The sequence below is a fragment of the Carassius gibelio genome, chromosome A19 (assembly GCF_023724105.1).
Source record: "Carassius gibelio isolate Cgi1373 ecotype wild population from Czech Republic chromosome A19, carGib1.2-hapl.c, whole genome shotgun sequence".
Lineage (NCBI taxonomy): Eukaryota > Metazoa > Chordata > Actinopteri > Cypriniformes > Cyprinidae > Carassius > Carassius gibelio.
Window position 1 is genome coordinate 17,453,859 of NC_068389.1, and position 23,633 is coordinate 17,477,491.

The 23,633-nt window shown below is 37.9% G+C and overlaps 2 protein-coding genes across 2 annotated transcripts; one reads left to right on the forward strand and one right to left on the reverse strand.

The window, feature by feature from the left end:
* On the forward strand, positions 1–10,732 carry LOC127935377 (cAMP-regulated phosphoprotein 21). The gene is made up of 20 exons (XM_052533181.1): positions 1–122; positions 2,523–2,776; positions 2,889–2,933; positions 3,715–3,783; positions 4,057–4,165; positions 4,924–5,002; positions 5,084–5,143; positions 5,218–5,355; positions 5,430–5,529; positions 5,666–5,764; positions 5,845–5,882; positions 6,274–6,330; positions 6,683–6,855; positions 7,260–7,370; positions 7,466–7,614; positions 7,906–7,986; positions 8,514–8,744; positions 8,831–8,909; positions 9,208–9,323; positions 9,414–10,732. Exons 2-20 carry the CDS (start codon positions 2,645–2,647, stop codon positions 9,639–9,641), a joined length of 2,094 nt encoding a protein of 697 aa, XP_052389141.1. The 5' UTR covers positions 1–122; positions 2,523–2,644; the 3' UTR covers positions 9,642–10,732.
* Positions 10,733–10,863: 131 nt separating this feature from the next.
* LOC127935379 (zinc finger TRAF-type-containing protein 1-like) lies at positions 10,864–23,470 on the reverse strand. The gene is made up of 4 exons (XM_052533182.1): positions 19,716–23,470; positions 17,356–17,594; positions 13,357–13,568; positions 10,864–12,497 (listed from the first exon to the last, which is right to left on the reverse strand). The coding sequence occupies exons 1-4, from the start codon at positions 20,019–20,021 to the stop codon at positions 12,106–12,108; spliced, it is 1,149 nt and encodes a 382-aa protein (XP_052389142.1). The 5' UTR covers positions 20,022–23,470; the 3' UTR covers positions 10,864–12,105.
* Between the last annotated feature and the right edge of the window lie 163 nt (positions 23,471–23,633).

The window sequence follows — 23,633 nt, forward strand, 5'->3', positions numbered from 1 at the left end:
GTTGAAAGCGGAGGTGGCGTGAGTCTGCACGCGCTCTGCTGTCAGGGACAGATGTTTGACAAGCTCACCGGAGGCACGAGCGCACATTTCTAACCTTTTCAGTTGTTTGTTCATACATAAAGGTAAGAAAAACTGGCTATCTCTCACGTTTTTGATCTTAATTAGAAGCGATTCGATTCCATAATATGCTTAATAGTGAGGCGTCATTCTGGTATTGACAGTAGAATTTCCTGGAGTTCAAACAAGTTTGTGTTTACAAAAACAAACTCAAACCTCAAAGCTTGATTTTCACGCTGTTTCTAAGAGGAATGATTCTGTTGCTAATATAAGGCTCGGGGTCGTTTAACAAAAGAGCAATGGTCGAGCGAGATGTGGGGTCGTTTTTAGAAAGCACAGCTGCTGCTCCTTCTGTGTGCGTCAGTGAAAGCAGTCTGAGATCCCCAAACAGCCGCTGCAAATATAACCCGTGGCAGACTGTGTGATGCGACGTAGCGGTCGAAACCGAATCCTATCTCGGCTGCTACAGCTTCATCCTGGCAGACGGACACATTGAATCTCTGTAGTCTGTACACAGATCATCGCGCTATTCTGCAGCGCGCAACTTTTGCACAAATCTTTAATTTACGCATTGCCTTCACAGTAATTACTATGATAACCATAACGTCTGTTAAATGCTATATTAAATCCACCTATTGTTACTAAAATAAACCAAGTTTAGGTGCATTGTTTGAAGAAGGACAGTTCAACCTAATAATCAAATAACTTACGTTTCTGATATAAAATGGCCAGTAAGATCGTATATTTCCAAGAACAGATAAGAACATATTGAAAGGCAAGCTGGAGCCTTGTATTTGAATGGAGCGGACCGATTTTCTTTCCCTGCTCGTAGCGTTCTGTAATTACTCCGCTGAAGATCCACGTCGGGATTTCTATTGCTTCGAACGATCCATTATTATTAATAATAACATTATTATTAATTATAAGTTAATATTTGATTGTTTTTTATGGTAATTTTATGACTAATTTAATATACACACTAAAATAATATACACCAAATCATAATAGCATCATAGTAAAACAAATCAAATATTTATTTAGAATTATTTTATTTTAGTGACTATATCGACACAGTTAAAAATACGTTTCAGAAAGGCGTATTCACAAGTGATGTCATAGAAAGAACCTTTCAGTAAACAGGTCTTAAAAGAAAATAATAAAATCTTAGTGTGAAGAACATTTTAATAATCTAAAGAACTACTATAAAGAACATTTGTGCAATGGAAAGGTTCACTGGTTGTTCTTCATAATAAAATGCCAATAAAGGACCTGTATTTGTGTATTATATATGTAGAAATCATGGTTACCATAGTACATTTTATATAAGAATTTATCAGTGGGCAGAAACCCAGACCAATGTGCTGCTGCCCATCAGATGTTAGATGCATGTTAGATGGCATCTCTATCACACAATTATTTAGCATCCAAGTTTGGGGCCACCTGTTTGATAACCAAGAGAAAACCTTGATGAAGATGCCAAAAGGGACTGCAGTGTCTGCATGTGTGGGGGCGTATGGCTTAACGCTGGTGAAAGTGAGTCAGTGACTCAGTGGTCAGACATGAAGACAAGTTCAAACATGATGAGAGTGATGACATAAGAATGAAAGATGCACTCTATCCAAACAGAGCTTTCGTGTGTGTGTGCTTTCCATTCAGGGAGCCATCATTCCGGGAATGTAATTTACAGTACAGCACCTGTCCCTGCTATAAAAGAAGTTGCACATAATGCATGCATACAAATCGATGTTTGTAAACTGACATATTTTTATCCAAATCAGCATACTGTATATTGCTGGAAAGACCTGTGCTTCTCAAATGGTTTTGCTTCGAGACTTTACATTAAACATGAACAGAATCGTCATCATACAAAATGCTAAATTATTAACATAATATAGACTGAATAGTAATATTGGCTTTTTAAAATGTATTGGATTTTATATTTCTAGCATTTGATTTTTTATTATTTATTTCATTTTGATGTTTTCAGCTAATAATTGACCTGACAACATTTGTTTGGCACAAACCATGTGTGTGTATTATGTCAAACAATCATTTTGGCATCTGTCTAATTTGTATAGTTTTCTTCCAAATGACAGATGAATTTGCACCAAAAAATCATTTCACACTGCATTTTAAATCAACATTAAAACAAATTGGAGTAGTTCTCTCCTCAGCTTTAAACATTGATAAGACTATTTATTTTACTCCCCTAACTGCACAATTATGCGGCTGTGTTAATTTAACTTTACCTTGAGCACGGGCAGTTCAGTTCATGAATGAATAAAAAATAAAGATATCTCATTATTGATACTTGGTTGGATGCTAAATATGTTTTAATCACTGATTTGAGCCTTTTTGAGTAAACATTGCTTAGTGCTCAGAATATATTAATGTTTAGAGATCTGAAAAGGATTTATGTTCTGACTGAAAACCTCACATACAGATTTTGTTCCTCTCCTTTACAGAATAAGAATCTGTCTTGCCATCTGTTTTGGCAAGATTAGAACAGAACACAAAAAAAAAGAGAAAAGAAGACATATTGTCTTGGTACTAACTGGCTTGGATGGTCATGGGGCGTCAATGACTGATGACTTTTGAATCTGAACATTTTAAGATGTCAGAAACAGGAGAATCTGAAAATATCCCAGAATGCACTGTGGAGGAGACTTCACCTCCATGTTGTACCACAGACAGAGATGACTGTCATAAATCCACCCAGGTAATAATACAGATTCAATGACTTCCATCAATTCACCCTTTGGTCTCTTCCTTGCTTCATTTCCTCCTATGAATTTTTTTTTTGATCCTGCTTATTTTTTTCCTTTGAGCAGCCAAAATCAGATGATAACCATCGACAACTCAAAAAGAAACTGAAGGTAGGATTGCAAATGAATTTAATCATTAAAGCACCCTCCCTGTAGAGCATTCGTTTCATTTATGAGTTTATTTTCCTTTCTAGCTTGCCAGACGTTTATGTTAGATTGATGTGGCTATACTCGGAAGAATATTGCTTTTTGAATCATTCTCTTCAGTGGGTAAATGTCATTTGCTACTGACTGCTTAACTTCAAGGGTTATGTGTCTCAGTCCGAACGCCATTAGTAAACATTGCTTTCACTCCCCTGATAGTACAAAGTTACTCAACTCCATAATGTGAATCACATCAGCAGTTCTGGCAGTCTGGGACCAGGTCCAAATAGTTTAAAAATAGCGTAGTTAAACTTTTCACCCTGTAATGTTGATCCAGTGATCTAGAAATGCAATTCAATAAAAAACATTCATATTGGCTGCATTTACAAAATGAAACTAGCGACATGTTCAAAAATATTTATGAACAACAATATAAACGTCTGAAATCTTACACTTATGTTGTTGATAAATTGAAGTATTATGCTCATGGGCAGTTGGAATTGGCTATTTACATAGCATTTCAATTTCTTTTGCCAATATTCCACATCAGTTTAGTATTTCAAGTACTATACAAAAAAGAAAAAATATGACAAATAAACTTTTTATGTCCATATACTGCATAATAAAAACGAAATAACAAAAGTAGCATTAATGTGGACAGAGAATGAGAAAGCCCTTCTATAGAAAAAAAAAAACATATACATTTGGAGCATTGGGGTTACTGAATGAATGTGTGCATGTGTTACAGGCCAAAGGAAAATTAGTTCGGAGCACAGCTGTGTGTGATGAGTCTTTATCCACTGAAGAGAACAGTAAGGTAAGAATCATTAATAAACTAAAGACACGTTTACATTTACCATTAAAGTTCATTTCAAAACTGTAGACCTGATGGATTGGACATATGTAAGTGAATCAAAACTGTAACCACTGCTTTGGTTAGTGTTTAAACTATAAGAGGTTTCCAGAGGTATATACTTCCATCATTATACTATATAGTCCCTAAATCCTAAAAATGCTGTTACATCTATAAGATGCTTGAAGTGAATGACTGATCGAGTTTGTGAAGGATTTCTGTTCTGTCTTGGCCTAGGAGAAAGAGTGCAAGACAACTGTATCTAGTAACCATGGTGACAGTCTTGAGTGCAATGAGGAGGAAGAGGAGACACACATCACATCGAAAAAAACAAATTTATCTAAAGGTATCATTTGCATTGCATGTAGTTATTTGTATCATATTTGCACAAAATATGTGCATATGAAATACATTTTAACTAGGGCTAGGACAAATACTGCATAATTTCACAATTAATGTGGGATGTTTAGTGTTAAAAATATGCTTTTTTTTCCGAATGAGCAGATATTTGAATTTAAAATATACTTCCTTTGTACTGATTCTAAATTAATTTGATGTTATATAAACAACTGTTGAAAAGTTTGATGTTTGTAAGACCTTTAACACTTTTGAAAAAAGTTTCTTATGCTCACCAGTGCAGTGTTTATTTGATCGAAGTAAAAACCATAATATTGTGAAATATTATTTCAGTATAAGAGAAATGTTTTCTATTACAATATATTTTCAAATGTAATGTGTTACTTCAGGTCTCAGGGTGATATGATCCTTCAGAAATCATACTAATGTGCTGATTTAGTGCTCAAGAAGCATTCTTTATTATGCTATATTAAAAATAGAAGTCTTCTGAACTGTGGTCTCTATTGTAATTTATGATAAATTAAATGCACCCCCACTTTATAAAAGTTAAAATTTGTTTCAAAATAAAAAAAAATTCAGTGACCCCCCAGACCTTTGTACGGTAGTGTGTATTTATTACTTTTAATAGTATGTGCAAGTACTTGCAATTAATTGCAGAAAATGGTAATTAATCTTGTTATGTATTTAAAGTCCTAATTTTAACTTGCGTGTGAAAAATGCAATTCTGTGCATGCATGTATCTTTTAGAGCCCAGTCTGGAGTACACCGACTCCACAGGCATTGATCTGGAGGAGTTCTTAATCACTACTTTGAAAAGCAGTCCCAGGTTGGTAAAAGTCTGAAAATATCCCTTCATTCTCCTCCTTCCATTCGTGCTGAATCAGTTAATTTATTTTGTTGATTACAGAGACAGACTGATGCTTCTAAAACTCGAGCAAGACATGACTGATTTTATGACAGACAACAGGTACCGTTCAATGCATGCTTCAGAGATAGACATGTTTGTAATGTGATTTAATGTCTTTTTCTTTCTCTCTATAGTTCCTATAAAAAGTTCCCTCAGATGTCCTCGTATCACAGGATGCTGGTCCACAGGGTTGCAGCTTATTTTGGTCTGGAACACAATGTGGATCACAGTGGAAAAGCGGTTATCATCAACAAAACCTGCAATTCCAGGATGTATGTGTGTTTCAAAGATTATATATGTACATTTGATGAAGGAATGGATGTGAGTATAACATGATGTATTTCAGACCAGAACATCGGTTTGCTGAACATGTTCAGGAGGAGAGAACAGAGGAAAGAAGATCAATACTAAAGAGAGGCACCAGTCAGGAGAAAGAAGACAGTCAGGTATGGTCAAATACACTCGTCACTCGCCCCTGACATTACCACTAGGGTACAAAAGAGCGAACAGTAGCTCCTCTAATAGCTCTGATCTTTCCGGCTGCTTAATTTGTGTCTGCTCATCTCCTGTTGTTTTTTATAGCTGAGGGTTCCATCTCTCAAAGAACAAATGAGGAGCAAGTCAATCGAGGAGAGAGAGGAGGAATACCAGAGAGTCAGAGAACGCATATTCTCACAGGATGTAAGAAAACACTTACTTAAAAAGCACAAACAGTGTACAATAAAACTTGGCCTCTGATTTTGTGCTTTTTTATTTTTCAGTCCACTTGTCTTTCGCAGAGTGTGTATATTGAGACCAGGTAAAAACCTTTTATTTTAATATATATATATATATATATATATATATATATATATATATATATATATATATATATATATATATATATATATAATTTATTTATTTATTTTTTTCTTACACAAATGCATCGATTCACTTCAAAAGCATTTACTGTCATTATAAAACCTGGAAGAGTCAGGATCTTTTTTAATATAACTCTAATATAATAAAACTGTATTTGTCTGAAAGAAGAATGTCTCATACACCTAGGATGGCTTTAGTCAGTAAATCATGGGTAATTTTCATTGTTGAGTAAACTATCCCTTTAAATATGTAAGTTTAGCAGTGTAATTATTATAAATCAATGAACTGCACTTCAACTGTTCTCCTATTTTTTTGTGTGTTTTTTGCAGAGGTCTAGATGATAGCACTATTCTCAGTGAGACCCAGAGAAAACGGCAGCTATTTAGGTGAGAAATGATTTTTCTCCATCATCCGACCTCTGAAGATGTGTCAGAACAGAGAGTGTTCTCTGAGAGGCTAAGCTTTTGTGAGTGGCTATAAAAGGGCTGCTCTCCTGACTCAAGGGCTGTCACAAACACAGGTGTTATTTCTCAGTACACCTATTTCAGTAATATTAGGGACTTTAAAGTGGTGTATTCCCCACAAAAAAAAAAGTTATTGTTTTTTTTCCCTCTTATTTCTAAAATAAGAAAATGTAACTCAAACAACTTTCAGCAACTTACTTACATTTAGAGATATATTTAATATCAAATATCTTGCAAAAACTAGGCACAAAACATATTTCTGCCATCCTGACAGGGGTAACAGGGATGGCTCGGGACGGCTGTCTGGCAGCAGGCAGAGCAGCTTTGAGCTGGACTCTCACTGGAATGACCCTCGACCTTGGAGCAGCACAGATTCTGACAGCCCGACATGGACCTCTAAATCTGCACATGCTCGTTCAGACAGCAGCTCCAAACTCTGCAATCCAGGTGCAAAAATAACACCAGCCTTCATGTCCCTGTCAGAAAAAAAGATAAAAAATGCCACAAAGCCAATCTGGGTGTTACTCTGGGCACTGGTTATTTAGAGTGGGGCTTAGAAGTGTAATAAAAAAAGCTTTTGTTTTATACCCTTTTCAAATGTAACCAAAATCTAAGTATATTAGCATAACATTGAGATGTTCTATGTAAAAAGTGTATTTAGTTTGTCTCTCTTTTACTGTAATGACAGTGGCACTTGAGTTGCATGAACTCTGCAGGTTTTCGTAAAACCTGATGATGCTTTCCAGCATGATTTGAGTCACATGATCGGTGTCACAAATGTCCTTATTTGATTAGTGAACTAGAAATAGTGCAGAATCCCTCATAATGTTTCTGTCTGATCAATTCAACAGTGTCTGAGTCAGCTCTATCATACGCTCCACCCAACAACAGCCATGCTTACATTATCGTGCCTGCTGAGTCATCAATACCGCCTGGGAGCATCTTATTGAATCCACATACAGGTACACATACATACACTCACAATTCCCAGAGTAGAAGATGACTAATAGGTTCAAACTGACTGACTTTCTCATATAACTATGGATATCTCTTTTAGGGCAGCCATTTCTGAATCCTGATGGGTCTCCAGCTGTTTACAACCCACCAGTAAGTCAGAAGTCATGTGACCAGCTTAACCCAGTACAGTCACAAGCCCCGCCCCCTGCACCTCAGCAGCAGCCAGGAGCAAGCCATGGGGTCCCACAGGTAAGTGAAACATATAATAGAGACTGACTTTTATTTTATTTTATTTTATTATACTTTTATTTCATTTAACGCTAACTTTAGGTTCACTCTTTACAACACAACAAAATTTAATTAGACTGTTAAATGTAATCTTTATCAAATATCTAAATGAATATCAATTTCTCATTCTGAACATTATAATGAGGCTGTATTACAGAAACCAACAGTTTTATTTCTGTCGAATAGATGCCAAAATATTTCTTTATTTATAATCAACAAAACTCAAAATCTGCCCTCTCATTTCTGGCTTAGGTTCAATACTCCTCTGTGACATACCTTCCACCTCAGCAGTTAAACATTTCTACCTCCCAGCAACACCCAACAGAGCAGATTGTAAGTGAAGTATAAGTATTAATATAATCTACTTATTTATCTCGTTATCTAATATTATTTATATTTATTTGCAGAAAAATTTTTGTATTTACACTATCATTCAAAAGTTGAAAGAATGCATTAAACTGATCAAAAGTGGCAGTGAAGACTTTTATAATATTGTGAAAGATTTCTAGTTTAAATATACAATGCTCTTTTGAACTTTCTATACATCAGAGAATCCTGGAAAAATGTGACTCTGGAGACTGGAGTAATAACTTCTGAAAATTCAGCTTCGCCATCACAGGAATAAATGACATTTTTAAATATTTAAAAATAGAAAGAATACAGTAAAAGAAAATAAAAAGAAACAGTAAAGTGTAATAATATTTCACAATATTACAGTTTTTATTGTATTTTTGATCAAATAAATGCAGCCTTGGTGAGCATGAGAGACTTTTTTAATAACATTAAAAAAATTTGACCAACCCCAAACTTGAGGGGTAGTGTCAATAACAGTACATGACAAGCCTATTTTCGATTCTTAGAGGGAAGACATTACTGCTAAGTTTGGTCACATGACCCTGAGTCACCGGTCGTCATCGGAGGATCTTCCAGATATGTCCTCATTCTACATGCAAGGAGCTCCACCCACACACAGCTATGCTCCACCCCACCACAATTACGCTCAGTCTCACCATTCAGACAGTTACATTACCCCTGGAGTGACACTGGCTCCTCCCACAGCCCCGCCTCCTCAGAGTCAGCAGAGCAGCCAGGTACTTCATCACAAATTAGTAATGAGATACGATGTAATGTCACACTGTATGTCTAATTATGAGTCAACTCTGGTCTCCCCTCTTAGGTTTCAGTGTACAGTTACCCTGTTCAGTGTCCCAGTGCATCTCAACAATACACAGCAGCCAGTTACAATACACAAACAGGTACACATGAAGCCTCTCTGCATCCTTCATGCCTGAGTCTCACAGTAGTAGGGGAGGGGGCCGTTACACTGTAAGAGATGGTGGCACTGGTCTCACAGTGAACCGGTCTCTTTTCCTGCTATTCTCTTCAGCTCTCATGAGACATAGATATAGACAGTTCAAGTATTGTGTGTACATGCATAAAAATACATGAATAAATAACCTTAAGCATATAGTACTTTACTCACTGTCATTTTGAGTCCATAATTACTATACAATTAATAAAATCTCACGCATAGTTGTCAACATTTTTTGACAGTATACCCGCCTGTTATCTCAAACCAACAAGGCTGTCCAGGCATGATGGGAAGTCAGATTCTGCCCCAAACACAGCCTGGCATTATGGGACCTTACCCATCCATATCCTCCTATCAGGTACTGGTGCAAAAAAAAAAAAAAAAGAATATGTAAATGAAATTCTGAATTATAAAATGTATGTATATGGGTTTTCTCTCTTGTAACAAGGTATCACAGCAGCAGCAACAGCAACAACAACAACAGTCCTATCCTGCAATGCTGATGTCAGGACAAAGTGGGCAGACGCAGTGTTTGGTGCCACCTGCAGGAGTTCAAATATACTGCAGCTCTTTGGTCCCTTCTTCCCCTCCACCACTTAATGTGATGGGGGTCTCCTTCCAGTCAAGTAGCTGCAAAAATGGCTGTAGTGTAAATCAGAACCAGTGCTGGTACTAAGAGACACTATGGGTGCACATATAGTGTTGATATGAATTCATATGCATTCAGTATTTGTAGCTACACAATAATGTTCCCTACAGTCTGTAGCACTCGAGTCTGATGACGCCTTCCTTCAGATTCAACCTTTTCTACTTTGTCCGTAACATGTTTTGAATTTTACTTTACATGGACATTGATAGCATCATGTCTAAATAGCTGTTAGGGCATAATTTATTTTTTATTACTTGTTTTGCTTAATATAGATAACATGTTATATTTGAATGGTATGTAATACTGTATTTATCTTGTTTATAGAGGTCTATATTACATACATTGGGAATGAAACTAGATTCAGTGTTTTCAGTTATCAAAACATGTCAACCATTTAAAAAAAAAATTGGTTTGTTTGTTTTACGGAATTTTATTAAGATATATAACATCTGACCAGACTGGACAATATTTAAGTGGTAATTCCTAAATATTTGGCCATTTAATTGGTAATTAGCTTGATGGAAGATTGTATGTTTTAATAACATTCATAATAGGGTCAGCTGATGTTCACATGGGCGTTTTATTGGGGTGTTGCAAACATTTTACATTGAATTTGGCCTTTTCATACATACAAGGAAATGTAATTACATTTTAGGAGAGTAGTTTTGATTAAATGAGTTTGACTACGATTAAGACGTAGATTTTTTTTAAGAACTCAATATAACGCCCTCTGTTGCTTATAAGAGAACACTACAATAACAAAGCGTTAATCGTGAACGAATCATTAAGACGGATTTAACTGCATTATTGAAAAGATCCGAGTCAGAACGATTCATTCACAAATCTATTATCTCTATTTATGACGTGAATTTTAAGAATCGTGAGTCCAGTGAATTTTTACTGATAAATAATTGTCTGACCGTGGAGATTACCTTCCGACAGACAGGTCGTGTGCTTTCTATCAACTGTTCTGAACTGAATTTGTTCGTGATTCAATTTGATTCACTTGGACGGCCAAATATTCCCTTTTGTGGAACAGCACGAGGGTGAGTAAACGATGATATCACGTTATGTTGGGATATAAATTTTACCTTTAAATAAAAATAAAACAAAAAAGCGTGGTCTGTTACCCGTGTGATATGTTGACACACAGTACATGATTATTTTAACACATTTATCAGAAAATAACAGGTTTCCTAGTGGAAAACAAGTGTTTGTCAACTCAAGTAGTCAAGAAAGAAAGCAGTAACAAGTTTAAATGAGCTTTAATAGAAAGGCACATATACAGCCAGAATCAGAATTAAAAGCTTTTTAATGCAGAAACAGTTTGAACTAAACTCCTCTAATCAGAATTGAGTCTCTGCCAGATCAGTTTAACTGTTTGTTGTTCTGTCGATCATGAATTCAAGTATGTCAAAACTAAAGTCACAGACGCCTTCATCTGAACTGAGATCCGATTACCCCATTGGCTCTTTTGTAACCCCCAGTTTTGTGTGTGTGTGGGTGTGCAATTTTAATGAAGGTATGAAAGAAGGTCATTTGTGTGCCTATGTGGATGAGGGTGGAAGAAGGGAAGGGGTCTGTAAAAATAGCTCACAATAAGATATTTCCAGTGAGTGAATGAGAAAGGTCTGTTACTTCATTAAATAATGCAGGTTAAATAAAAGCAATAAATATAAATACCTATAATCTGACATCATGATGTGAGAAGTGTTCCTGTGTTCATAAACCAGAGGGGTTAAATGGCAAGATAGTGGAGAAAACGATTCACAGAAGGCAAGATTCACAGGTTCTTAAATAAAATGTGTTAATAAGGTAAAACTTAAGTTAGTTTACGAGGCTATGATGCTACACAACTAAAACTGGGCGTTTCAGAGAGCACACTGGAAAACTAAAAACATGCAAATCGCATCTTCCGGGTTGTGGTTTCAGCAGCCATTTTGTTCAGCTTAACTGTACTGCAGCGCTTCAGTGAAAATGGCCACCTTCACATACAAAAATACACTTAATGCAGTCTCGACTGCTGCATCTGTGTGCGTAAGCCTGGAGAGGAAAACTGAAAACACACAAACGCAGAGTTGAACGCTGCCTGAATGATTGGTTTAACTACAGCTGTCTCTCTATCTCTAGCACTCGCACTGATCTGATATCCTGGCCAAAAAACCACAAATACAGTCCCAGATTCTTGGTGTTGTACATTCAGGCCTGTCCTGCTCTGCCAATGAAACATCAGCAGGGTGTCGGGTGAGACTGTTGACTTTTTTTGGCTGTAGAGGGTCTGAAAGCTAACCAGCAACAACACACACTCACACACAAACAAACAATCTACTGCAGTGCTGATGGGTCGTATTCATCCTTCTTTTGCTTCTGTAGAGGTATCTGTGGTTCAGTGGTGCTCGTTTCCCCTCTTTTGCTTTTCCTTTGTTCAAACCATCCCCTCTTCCTCCAACCGTCGTCTGATCTGTTTCTTCCATCCCATCATCTCATGCCTCTATTTCTGGATCTGAAAGATGAAGAGGCGGAGGTTGATGTTTTTGGCAGCCAGCAGCTTGTTGCACTCCACGCTGTCGCTGATGGGCAGCAGGGCGTACTCGGTTTCGTTGGCGTCGTTGGAGAAGACGTGGTGTTGGATGACGGGTTTGATTTTCACATCATCGTACGGGCCCTTCAGGAGCAGGAAGGAGCACTCCAGTGCAGAGTTCACTTTGCTCTTCAGGATGAGCTGGAAGGAGAGCGTGCGTTTGCAGGACAGGTTGGGGTTGCGCTCCGAGTCATTGATCCGTGCCTTCAGCACCCAGGTCTGGTTTAGCACTGTGAAGCGTGGTGTCTCGTAGTACAGTCGCGTGATGAAGTCGTCGGTGCGGTATGGCCGGAATTGCACCTCTGGAGCAAAGACCGATGAAATTACAGGTTATCAACTTCAGCCCAGATTTCTGTGCTTTAAATCAAGCAATTTTCCTGTTCTTTTCAATCTTCAATTCAATTCTAGAACCACATTTACGAACTTAAACAAAGAGTTCTACCCAAAAATTGAAAATTTGTTGAAAATTGACTCCCCCCTCAGGCCATCCAAGACTTGAGTTTGTTTCTTCATCAGGACAGATTTGGTGAAATTTAGCATTGCATCAGTTGCTGTGCTGTGAATGTGTGCCGTCAGAATGAGAGTTCAGACAGTTTATTAAAAACATCACAATAATCCACAAGTAATCGAATAACTGTAACTTGTAACTGTAATAACTTGTAATAAATCCATCATTAAGACTTTAAATTTAAACAGTCGCTTCTGGCGACAGGTCTATAATAACACTTCTGAAATCCACAGACAGTTCTGTTTTGACTTAAATATGATGCTTGATCATTGCATATTTCTGAATCTCCTGATTCAGATGAGACAACTTTTTAATTGTAGAAAACATTATCATTCATTTTGATAGAGTACTTTGGCTGGAAGCAACGTTTTGAGGTTAAAAACATTGTAATGATAAATATATTACAAACACACAGCTTTTCACTTCACCAGACTGGAGTCATAATTTTATTAGCCGTTTTAACTCCCATTCTGACCACACCCATTTACTACAGAGGATCCATTGGTGAGCAAATGTTGTAATGCTGAATTGTTCCAAATCTGCTCTGATAAAGAAACAAACCCATCTACATCTTGGATGGCCTGAGGTTGAGGATGCATTTTCAGCATATTTTCATATTTGGCGGAACTAAAAACTTCAAAGTTTTTATTTACCTGTAAAACCGATCTTCTCAAAGCACAGCAGGCTGAAGATTCCATTGTAGAGCTGTAGCTCTCTGCGATGGCTCTGGTCCATCTCGTCCAGAATGCCCATAAGCTCCATGCCGGTTTTGGATGGGTGGGAACACTCTGCCTCATGGGCGCTGAGCTCATGGAATGGCCCCTGCCATGGGCAGCCAATCCGCTTATACTTGCACTGCGTCACTCTATGTAAAATAGAAATAATTAAAGAAATTACCAACCATCATCTGTAAAGATGAGTCATCAATAAATCAAGTAAATCATTCATTTGTGATAAGTTTATGTGTGATTAATAGTTATCTAAACTGAACAAAATTATAAACGCAACACTCTTGTTTTTGCCCCCATTTTTCATGAGCTGAACTCAAAGATCAAAGACTTTTTCTATGTACACAAAAGGCCTATTTCTCTCAAATATTGTTCCCAAGTCTATCTAAATCTGTGTTAGTGAGCACTTCTTTGCCGAGACAATCCATCCACCTCACAGGTGTGGCATATCAAGATGCTGATTAGACAGTCAGCATCTTGACAGACAGACTATTGCACAGGTGTGCCTTAGGCTGGCCACAATAAAAGGCCACTTTAAAATGTGCAGTTTTACTGTATTGGGTGTCCAGGGGGGTCCAAAAACCAATCAGTATCTGGTGTGACCACCATCATTTGCCTCATGCAGTGCAACACATCTCCTTCGCATATAGATGATCAGGTTGTTGATTGTGGTATGTGAAATGTTGGTCTACTCTTAAATGGCTGTGTAAAGTTGCTGGATATTGGCAGGAACTGGAAAACACTGTTGTGTACGCTGATCCAGAGCATCCCAAACATGCTCAATGGGTGACATGTCTGGTGAGTATGCTGGCCATGCAAGCTTCCAGGAATTGTGTACAGATCCTTGCAACATGGGGCCATGCATTATCATGCTGCAACATGAGGTGATGGTCGTGGATGAATGGCACAACAATAGCCGATGAGGACGGCGAGTATGCAGGTGAGCTTCCCTGAGACGGTTTTTAACAGTTTGTGCAGAAATTCCTTGGTTATGCAAGTTTGATGTACAGCCAAATTCTCTGAAATACCTTTGGAGATGGATTATGGTAGAGAAACGAACATTCAATTCTATGGGCAACAGCTCTGGTGGACATTCCTGCAGTCAGCATGCCAATTGCACGCTCCCTCAAAACTTGCATCATCTGTGGCTTTTAGAATGGCCTTTTACTTTGCCAAGCCTATAGCACACCTGTGCAATAGTCATGCTGTTGTATCACCATCTTGATATGCAACACCTGTGAGGTGGATGGATAATCTTGGCAAAGGAGAAGTGCTCACTAACACAGATTTAGACAGATTTGTGAACAATATTTGAGAGAAACAGGCCTTTTGTGTACATAGAGAAAGTCTTAGATCTTTGAGTTTAGCTCATGAAAATGGGGGCAAAAACAAAATGTTGCATTTATAATTTTGTTCAGTATAACTACATATACACTACACTCTTATGAAGTGATATTTACTAAATACACTAAGTGTTTACATCTTCGCAAAATTTCAATTATTATCGCCAAGCTCTATTTTTCTAAGTGTGACTTTAAAGGCCTTTACACACCAAGAATGATTACTATAGTAGTGCCCACACCATATCAAATTGACGTTCTGCTTATTTTAAGTGCACAACATTATTGTTTTGTCTGATTGGCTGTCAATGTTTTTATTATTCACCAGCTGGAAAAAATTTCTTTATCAAAGTGATTCCAACGATATCTTTCCTCTGTGCTGTTATCGTTATAGTTGTGGTGTGGACTTTCATATTCCTTTACATTTAGAATGATTTTTAAAACTATTTTTATTGTTATAGTTACTGCCCTTGGTGTAAATAGGCCCTAAATCATTAAGATATCAAGACATTATAAACATTAACATCATAGTTTTCTGTAAAGCAACTTTTTAAGCAATGTGTATTGTGAAAAGCCCTATACAAATAAAACCGACGACTTAAATATTTGCATCTTATATAATTATATACATTTTATAAATAATAATATTCACTCACCTAAAGGATTATTAGGAACACCATACTAATACTAGTACTCTATTGGGTTGAGATCTGGTACTGTGGGGGCCATTTTAGTACAGTGAACTCATTGTCATGTTCAAGAAACCAATTTGAAATGATTCGAGCTTTGTGACATGGTGCATTATCCTGCTGGAAGTAGCCATCAGAGGATGGGTACATGGTGGTCATAAAGGGATGGACATGGTCAGAAACAATGCTCAGGTAGGCCTTGGCATTTAAACGATGTCCATGTTCTCATTCTGTTTACGCCAAATTCTGACTCTACCATCTGAATGTCTCAATAGAAATCGAGACTCATCAGACGAGGCAACATTTTTCCAGCCTTCAACTGTCCAATTTTGGTGAGTTTGTGCAAATTGTAGCCTCTTTTCTTATTTGTAGAGGAGATGAGTGGTACCCGGTGGGGTCTTCTGCTGTTGTAGCCCATCCGCCTCAAGGTTGTGCGTGTTGTGGCTTCACAAATGCTTTGCTGCATACCTCGGTTGTAATGAGTGGTTATATCAAAAGTATATGTCAAAGTTGCTCTTCTATCAGCTTGAATCAGTTGGCCCATTCTCCTCTGACCTCTAGCATCAACAAGGCATTTTCGTCCACAGGACTGCCACATACTGGATGTTTTTCCCTTTTCACACCATTCTTTGTAAACCCTAGAAATGGTTGTGCATGAAAATCCCAGTAACTGGGCAGATTGTGAAATACTCAGACCGGCCCGTCTTGCACCAACAACAATGCCACGCTCAGAATTGCTTAAATCACCTTTCTTTCCCATTCTGACATTCAGTTTGGAGTTCAGGAGATTGTCTTGACCAGGACCACACCCCTAAATGCATTGAAGCAACTGCCATGTGATTGGTTGATTAGATAATTGCATTAATGAGAAATTGAACAGATGTTCCTAATAATCCTTTAGGGGAGTGTAATAACAAATTTTAATGAGAATTCTTTTGGTGATTGAATGCATGAGACTTATACAGACCAAGCCAAATATGTCTAACTTTATGAATAGCTAAAGACAGGAGAATGGGTGAATTCACTAAACACAAATAGCCACCACAGATTACAATTATGTATTTGCACCAAAGTGTCAATGACTCCATGAGCATCTTAATGTCAAATCACTCTAAAAAATTGGGTGTTCTAAAAAATCTTTTTACGATGCCTAACATGAACTTGTCTGGATTTGTGCTTGTTTGCAATGCTTATAAAGGGCATTTATAAATTTATTCTCATTACATTTCACTACAACAGACACAAACTTCAATTTTAAACAAAATGAAGCTTGCTTTTCAGAGATTATAACACTAAAGTCACCATGAAATCAAAATGGACCATTATTATTTTCTTAAGCAATATTGCATTTATTATAAATGATATATAAATTTATTTTCTTTAAAAAAAAAAAGTGTCCTCAATCTTTCATCAAAAACATTAACATTCCTGTTGCCTTGCTTAGACATCTCCTCTCTCGTGACAAACAGAGGCACGAGGGCTGGACAAAAACGCTTGTCCAATGGTCAGATGAGATTCAGTCCTTCCCCTCCAGTGACCTGTCACTCACAAGAAACGATCGCACAAATTAGCAAACGACAATGGTCCAATCATTTCCTGATGGCCAAAATCAAGTCCCCACTACATTTTCTCTCATCTCACTCAGAAGAGAATAAAATATGGTTGCGATTTCCATTTTATGCTGACTTGAGTAGCACTGGGCTTTTTTTTTTAAATATAGCATGATCCCCAGCAACCCCACTTTACGTTTAAAGGTGGCATGTTATTCTGAAAAAACATTTATTACAATCAAAATGGCACAAGTATTTAATGAATTCACCCCTATGGCTTTACATATGCATTGTACATGATCTTGCTCATGTGGGTGTCTGTTTTGTGAACTGGTGCGACAGTACCTGTCCTGGCACTCCTCTGTCTGATGGCGCTCGAGGCTGGAGCGAGGGAACTGTTTGAGGCAGTAGCTGCAATCAGAGGGAAGTTCACTCACAGCTTTCTCCACCGCCAGGTTCCTGCAACACAGACTCTTACTGATCTCACAGCGGCAGTTGGGACACGTGGCCTGCTCCTCTTTTAGACGCGCATCAGCAAGCAGGTGGATGAAGCAACCTGTGCACATCAGGTGCCCATTTGTACACTGTGAAATGAAGAGCACACATAAACAGTTTCACAGGGATTTTTATGGTAATCACAATATATGTGGTGTTTTCAATCAATGTACTGTTCATGTTATGATGGAATTTCAAAGTTTTCTTCAGAAAGACAATAATGCAGAAGTTTCTTGAAAGATTTGTGGTAAAATAAGGATCCTCAGTTTTGAAGCATCTCTACAGCCGCGTGGATGTAATGTGTTAAATTATAAAATTAAAAGTATGTGCAGAGCATTGCAATGCTTCGCACTGTTGCTCAAGTGGATCTAAATGGGGAAATAATAATTATGAATAATAATTTTAAAAATTACCTCTTTAGGTTAAGAAAAAGGTATTACAAAATCAGTTTAAAAACTTTTCATTCCTTATATAAAAAGGTACTTATTGTAAAATTTGTCAGTTGCTTTTATCTCATTGTAAATTGTCCTTGTTACATTGTAATTACACATTTAGTATTCAGTCATATTAGTTAACAGCTTGTATAGGATCAGGGTTGGGTTTAGGGTTAGTTGCATGTAATTTACTGTTATAGTACTGTGATAGTACACTAAAATAAAGAGTTACCCAAATTTACTTTCACAAATGCATTAAGCGAAAACATTTTGTTTTTAAAACTCTATACAAAGTCAATACGTCATGCATTTTATGCCACAAATCAATTTCAAGTGTTAAAAATGCTTAGTGTTATTCTTTATTTTGTTCATATTTTATTTTAATTAGCATATTTTTTGTTTTCATTTTAATAATAAGGTTTTAGTGACTTTATGTGCTTTTGTTTTTACAAATATTTCAGCTTAGCTTTATTTAAATTTTAGTTTTAGTCATTTTATTACTTATTTTAGTTAGTCACAAAAACTAAGTTTAGTATAAAAACTGTTTTTCATATAAACATTATATTTTATTTCAGCTTTACTTCAATTAACAGAAATTGTTTTCATATATTTTGTTTCAGTATAACTAAATTACACTGATTACTCTAGTTTCATGATTAATTCAGTTTCGTTTGAACAATGTAAGTAAGCTGTAACTGGCTTATTAATTCACCAGCTGATCTATATGATAGGAGCTACACTGCAGTGTCCAGTCTGTGTTTGATTCATTAAGTGAGCAGCTGAATGGAGTTCTTCTTGGGTTGTTTGTTTTGCTTCAGGCCTTGCACATGTTCGCCTCATTTGATGGGATTCAAAACATGAATCAGTAATAAACAAATTACATGCCATGAGCTTAATAGCACTGATGTAGTGTGACACATAATACCTGAACCACGTGCTACTTTTAGGGGTTAATGTGAGAGGATGTCAGTGTTTCTCATACTCTGTTTTATTTATATGTCTAATATTTTCTTTCTAGTTTTAGTTTAGGTCTGTCAGGGCAGCAGTCATCACATTGACACATACTCCAACAAAACGACCACTGGTTTGTGGATTTAATCAATTGACCAAGCACATTAGATTAATAAATGGACACTTGTAAAAATGTTAACAAGGGCATGCAAACCTGAACACCACAACAAAATGCGTGAAAGCATGAGAGGAAGTTCTTTTGCAGCTGGTTTAGCCTGTGGCTTCAAAGGGATTATATGGGGTGCATATCTGGGGGAGGGGTGATCAGAAGAAGCCAGCAATGATTGGGTTAAACAGGTCATGTGACCACCCTGATTGTCACGTTTGCCGTGGAAGGCAAAAAACAGCTGCTAAGGCCAGTATTACTTCTGAGTGTAACATCTGAAATCTACAAAAATAACTTGATACCAGCTCTTTAAAAAAACAAAAAAACAAACAAACATGTAACGTTACCTGAAATGGCAAAATGTAAGAACGGGCATTTTATTAGACATTTCGTCACACATTATGAGTCACAGACAGTGTAATTAGCTATAGACGTAGACAAACAAAAACAAAAAGAAATCACAACATTCACACACACAAAACAAGCATTTATAACCCCCTTAGTCTCATATCTACAATAACAGACTGTCTTTTGTTATCTGTTGCAATCCAAGAGGATGCGGTTTTATTATGAACTTTTATATCTGGATTGTGTTGAAGATATATACATCATGCATTAGGATTTCTCTGCACTGTAAGCTTCATAATGGCATTGTTTACCTGGTACACCGAGGCTTTAGGCAGGTCCAGACACACCGTGCAGCACAGGACCGAGTACAGGCGCTCCTCGAGCTTCCCCGCTTCTCCTTCCTGCAGCCTCACGCGCTTCTTGGGCGGCGCGTCCGGGTCGGGCTCGGAACCAGCACCGTCTCTCCGCACACCGGACTCCTCCTGGATACCTGCCAGTCCTGCGCTCCCCGGGCCAGCATCCATTGCGCCACCCACAGGACCGACACCCAGACCCGATGATGAGGAGCCCGGGGCGGCCGCGACGCCTAATTCCATCCGCTCTTCCATAGAAGACATCCGACTGAGTCACGGGGGATATATGGGCTGACCGAGCACAGGATCTGCTGACTGTCAGGGTGAAATTTCCAGGATTTTTCACGCTACTTGGCCTATAATTATGGGGAGTCTGGATAGCCAACAATGCACTCAGTTGTAAAACATCAAACGTCAGTTCAAATATGTAAATTCTGGGTAATACGACAGTAAGTTATGGGACAGTTTATATAAATGCATCTGTGTTTTTACTGAGGTTTGGCGTACACGAATGGCTGTATTTTTAGATAGGTTTCAGGTAAGCTTCAGATCAGAAGAGAGAGAGAAAAAACAGCGAAGACTCAACAAAACAACAGGCTGTTGTTCAGTGCCGTTATCCGCCGTGACAGCGCGCGCACAGTGACTCTCCGAGACCCAGCCGGGCTCTTTTCCTCCGGTACACCTTCCGATCACAACCGAAACACTCCGACACGACCCGGATTCGCCGAAAGCCTAAAAGTTATCAGTTTGCAGCAGAGTCTCTTCGATAGTCCTTCCTTTAATTTACACTGCCATCTTTGTTTTTTTCCTGTCTGTCTCCTCCTCTCCCCCCGTCCACTGGACCCTCTCTAATTCCGCCTATCCGAGGTCGGTTTACTCAAAGAGGGGTGAAGAACAAACGAATTCTGTCGTCTGTTATTGATCTGTCAGTGAATGCGTTGCCACTAGTAATGATGGCCGCTCTGCCCTTCTCTTTCGCGCTCTCTGATTGGCTGCAACAAATGTTGTGCTTCATCAGATGACTGGGGATATTTAAAGAGCTATGCGTGTGCGCATGCGCACCGGCCTCCTGCGGGTCATGGCTGAAGCTTTTCTAAAGCCCCTTTCACACTGCCATTCCGGCAAATACAGCGGTAAAGTGTTCCTGTAATTGTTCCCTGGTCGCTAGATTTGGCACTTTCACACAGCCAGTGATGACCCGGTATATGTGCGTGCTTTCACACACAACCCCTGAAGATCCCGTAACGACACGTGACATCAGCGCGTGACGTGTAATGTACGAGTCGACAACGCTTGGCACGTTATACTTTAACTGAAGCAAGCAAACGATCTCTGCGTCAGCGCGGAAAGTGAGGAACTAACTGATCTCTGCTTCATTACAGTTTGCACATGTGTTTTCGTCGCAAATGTTGATCTTCCTTCAAAACAGCCGGTAAAAGAGTCGCGCGATAACGCGCGTCATCACTTCGATACCGAATTAGATCTGGCTTTTGTTCACACAGCGCTCGTTCCGGATCGATTACCGCAATGTTACTATGTCCCCGACCCGGGTTCGATTCGGTAATCAATTCCGGGACGTGGTTGCTTTCACACAGAAGGCGACCAGGCAATGTTACGGGAATATTGCGGGTCCGACGTGCAGTGTGAAAGGGGCTTATGAGAAAGGTGACCAAAAAACTTGTGATTTGATTCGTGTGTGATGCTTGGTTGTGTTTGTAGATTTGTTTAAAATTGTATTGTACTTGTTTGTTATATTATTGTCATGGTGATTTATAGCTTAAAGTAAGATTAAAAGATGACCAAACCTTTTTATACCCTGGTCAAAACCCCTAACACCCCTCATATGCGACAAAATGGCAACGTCACCGGTTCGCGTCATACATCTAAATTATTGTACTTGACAGAATAGTATACGAAAGACCTGAATAAGGTATTTTAATTGGAGCCATAGGTAGAGACTGCACTTTACATTCAAGTAAAGTCCTTGAAATGTAAAATGCATCTTAACTTACTTGTAACCAGTGAAGATTTTTTTTTTTTTTTTACTGAAACCAGAGTGACCCTCGGGGGAGGGGGAATTGCCTCAGCCAATCAAATAACGTGGTCTATAATGGACTAGTTTGGACAAGACAGCTGTCAGTCTAGCCTGCCTAGCCTGAATGAGCTGTGTGTGTGTGTGTGTGTGTTTCATGGGGGGAGGGGAGTGTGTTTGTAGGTGTCCTCCTGATTACTGGACTGGATACAAAAAATATGTATTAATAATATGCATACAGCAATGTAATACAGAAGGATTTAGTAATGAAGCTGATATTAATAAAGCGTGTTATGCACATTACAATACCACTTTATATTACACTAAAAATACCACGTTTTACAATTTCTTTAGGCTTTCTGACGTCACCATGAAAGACCTGACAAGGACAAAGTCTTCATTCATTAATAATTACCTCTGAACCACTTGATACCTCCAAAATTTTAAGTATTAAAAGGTGAACAGAAGATAAAAAAAAAAAATCATAAACATTTAATCATCAAAAAATAGAACATTATTTCACTCACCAAATTATAGGAACATGTAACCAAACATCTAAATAATTGTAACTTTGTTAGCCTACAGTCTAAAACATTTACACAAAACTCATAATGTTTAAAAAGACGTCTGATTTGCAGAACAAAAAGACTGAACAAATTTGAAGATGTGCAATATAAATACAGGAAATGAGACATGGGAAAGCAAATAATACTAAATACTTGCTTATTCCCAGCTAGTCCACCCAAATAACTTTCCCAGAAACATTAGCAGATGCAGAGATTGAACGTTACGTTTTTGACGCATGTTAAAAGCAAAACTAGTCCTTCCGTATTGAAATGTTTTTGTTTTTTTAATAACACAGATTAAGAAGAAAATAAAGAATAATAAGAGGCTTTAACATACAAAAACAATATAACATAAATAGCTTTTCTCCCTCTATTCAGTAAATAATATCTCGTAATAATGGTTACTTTAATGTCTCAGATAATTTCATTAGTGACCAGTAAGCACACAGAAATGATACAGAATTCTTATATTCAATCAAAATATTGGATTATACTTACATTTTCTGGGAAGACTGCACTATAAGCGCCTTTAAATACATTTAACCAAATTTACACTAATTCAGCAGATTTTCCTTTAAAATGAGTGCAGAAATGTACGGATTTCATCTTACAAATTAATTAATGTTTAGAGTAAATCCCTGGCTTCTTCACTGCTCTTTAACTCATCACTCAGCAGGTCACTCTTGTTTTGTGTCAGGGTCTTCATGCTGTGCTGGTTTCTCAGGTTTGTGCTGATCTGTGATATATTGCTTGCTCATGGTGGTGGTGTCTTCTGCAAGCCATGCATTTTGCTGGTTGCATGTCATGTTATGAATCTCTTGAATCTGCTGGTCTCTGTCACGAGCGTTAAAATCTGAATCATAGTTATTAAGTTTGCTCTTTAAAGTTTTTGCTGCATGATATTTCTCTGCCGACATCTCTGGTTTCTGAGAATCACTCTTATTCTCACCACTTTCCACCTGTCCACTCCACTCAGTTTCTGTTGGTTGCACCTCTCAGGCATGGAGTCAGTGGCTTTTATCGCCCCCTTATGGTCTTTCTGTGCTGTTGCATGCTGAAGCCAGTCGTGCTGCAGGGTTGGACCAGCTGTCAAACGCCTTTTCGGATTGACTTCCAGCAAAGCCCTGACTAGAGCTTTAGCCCCTGGAAAACACACACATCAGTGGCACTTGTAATGTTTCAAGATTATAGCATTTAAATTATAGTAGATAGGAAGAGTTAAAAGGTATAGTTCAACCAAAAATTTAAATTCTTTCATTTACTCTGCCACTCAATATA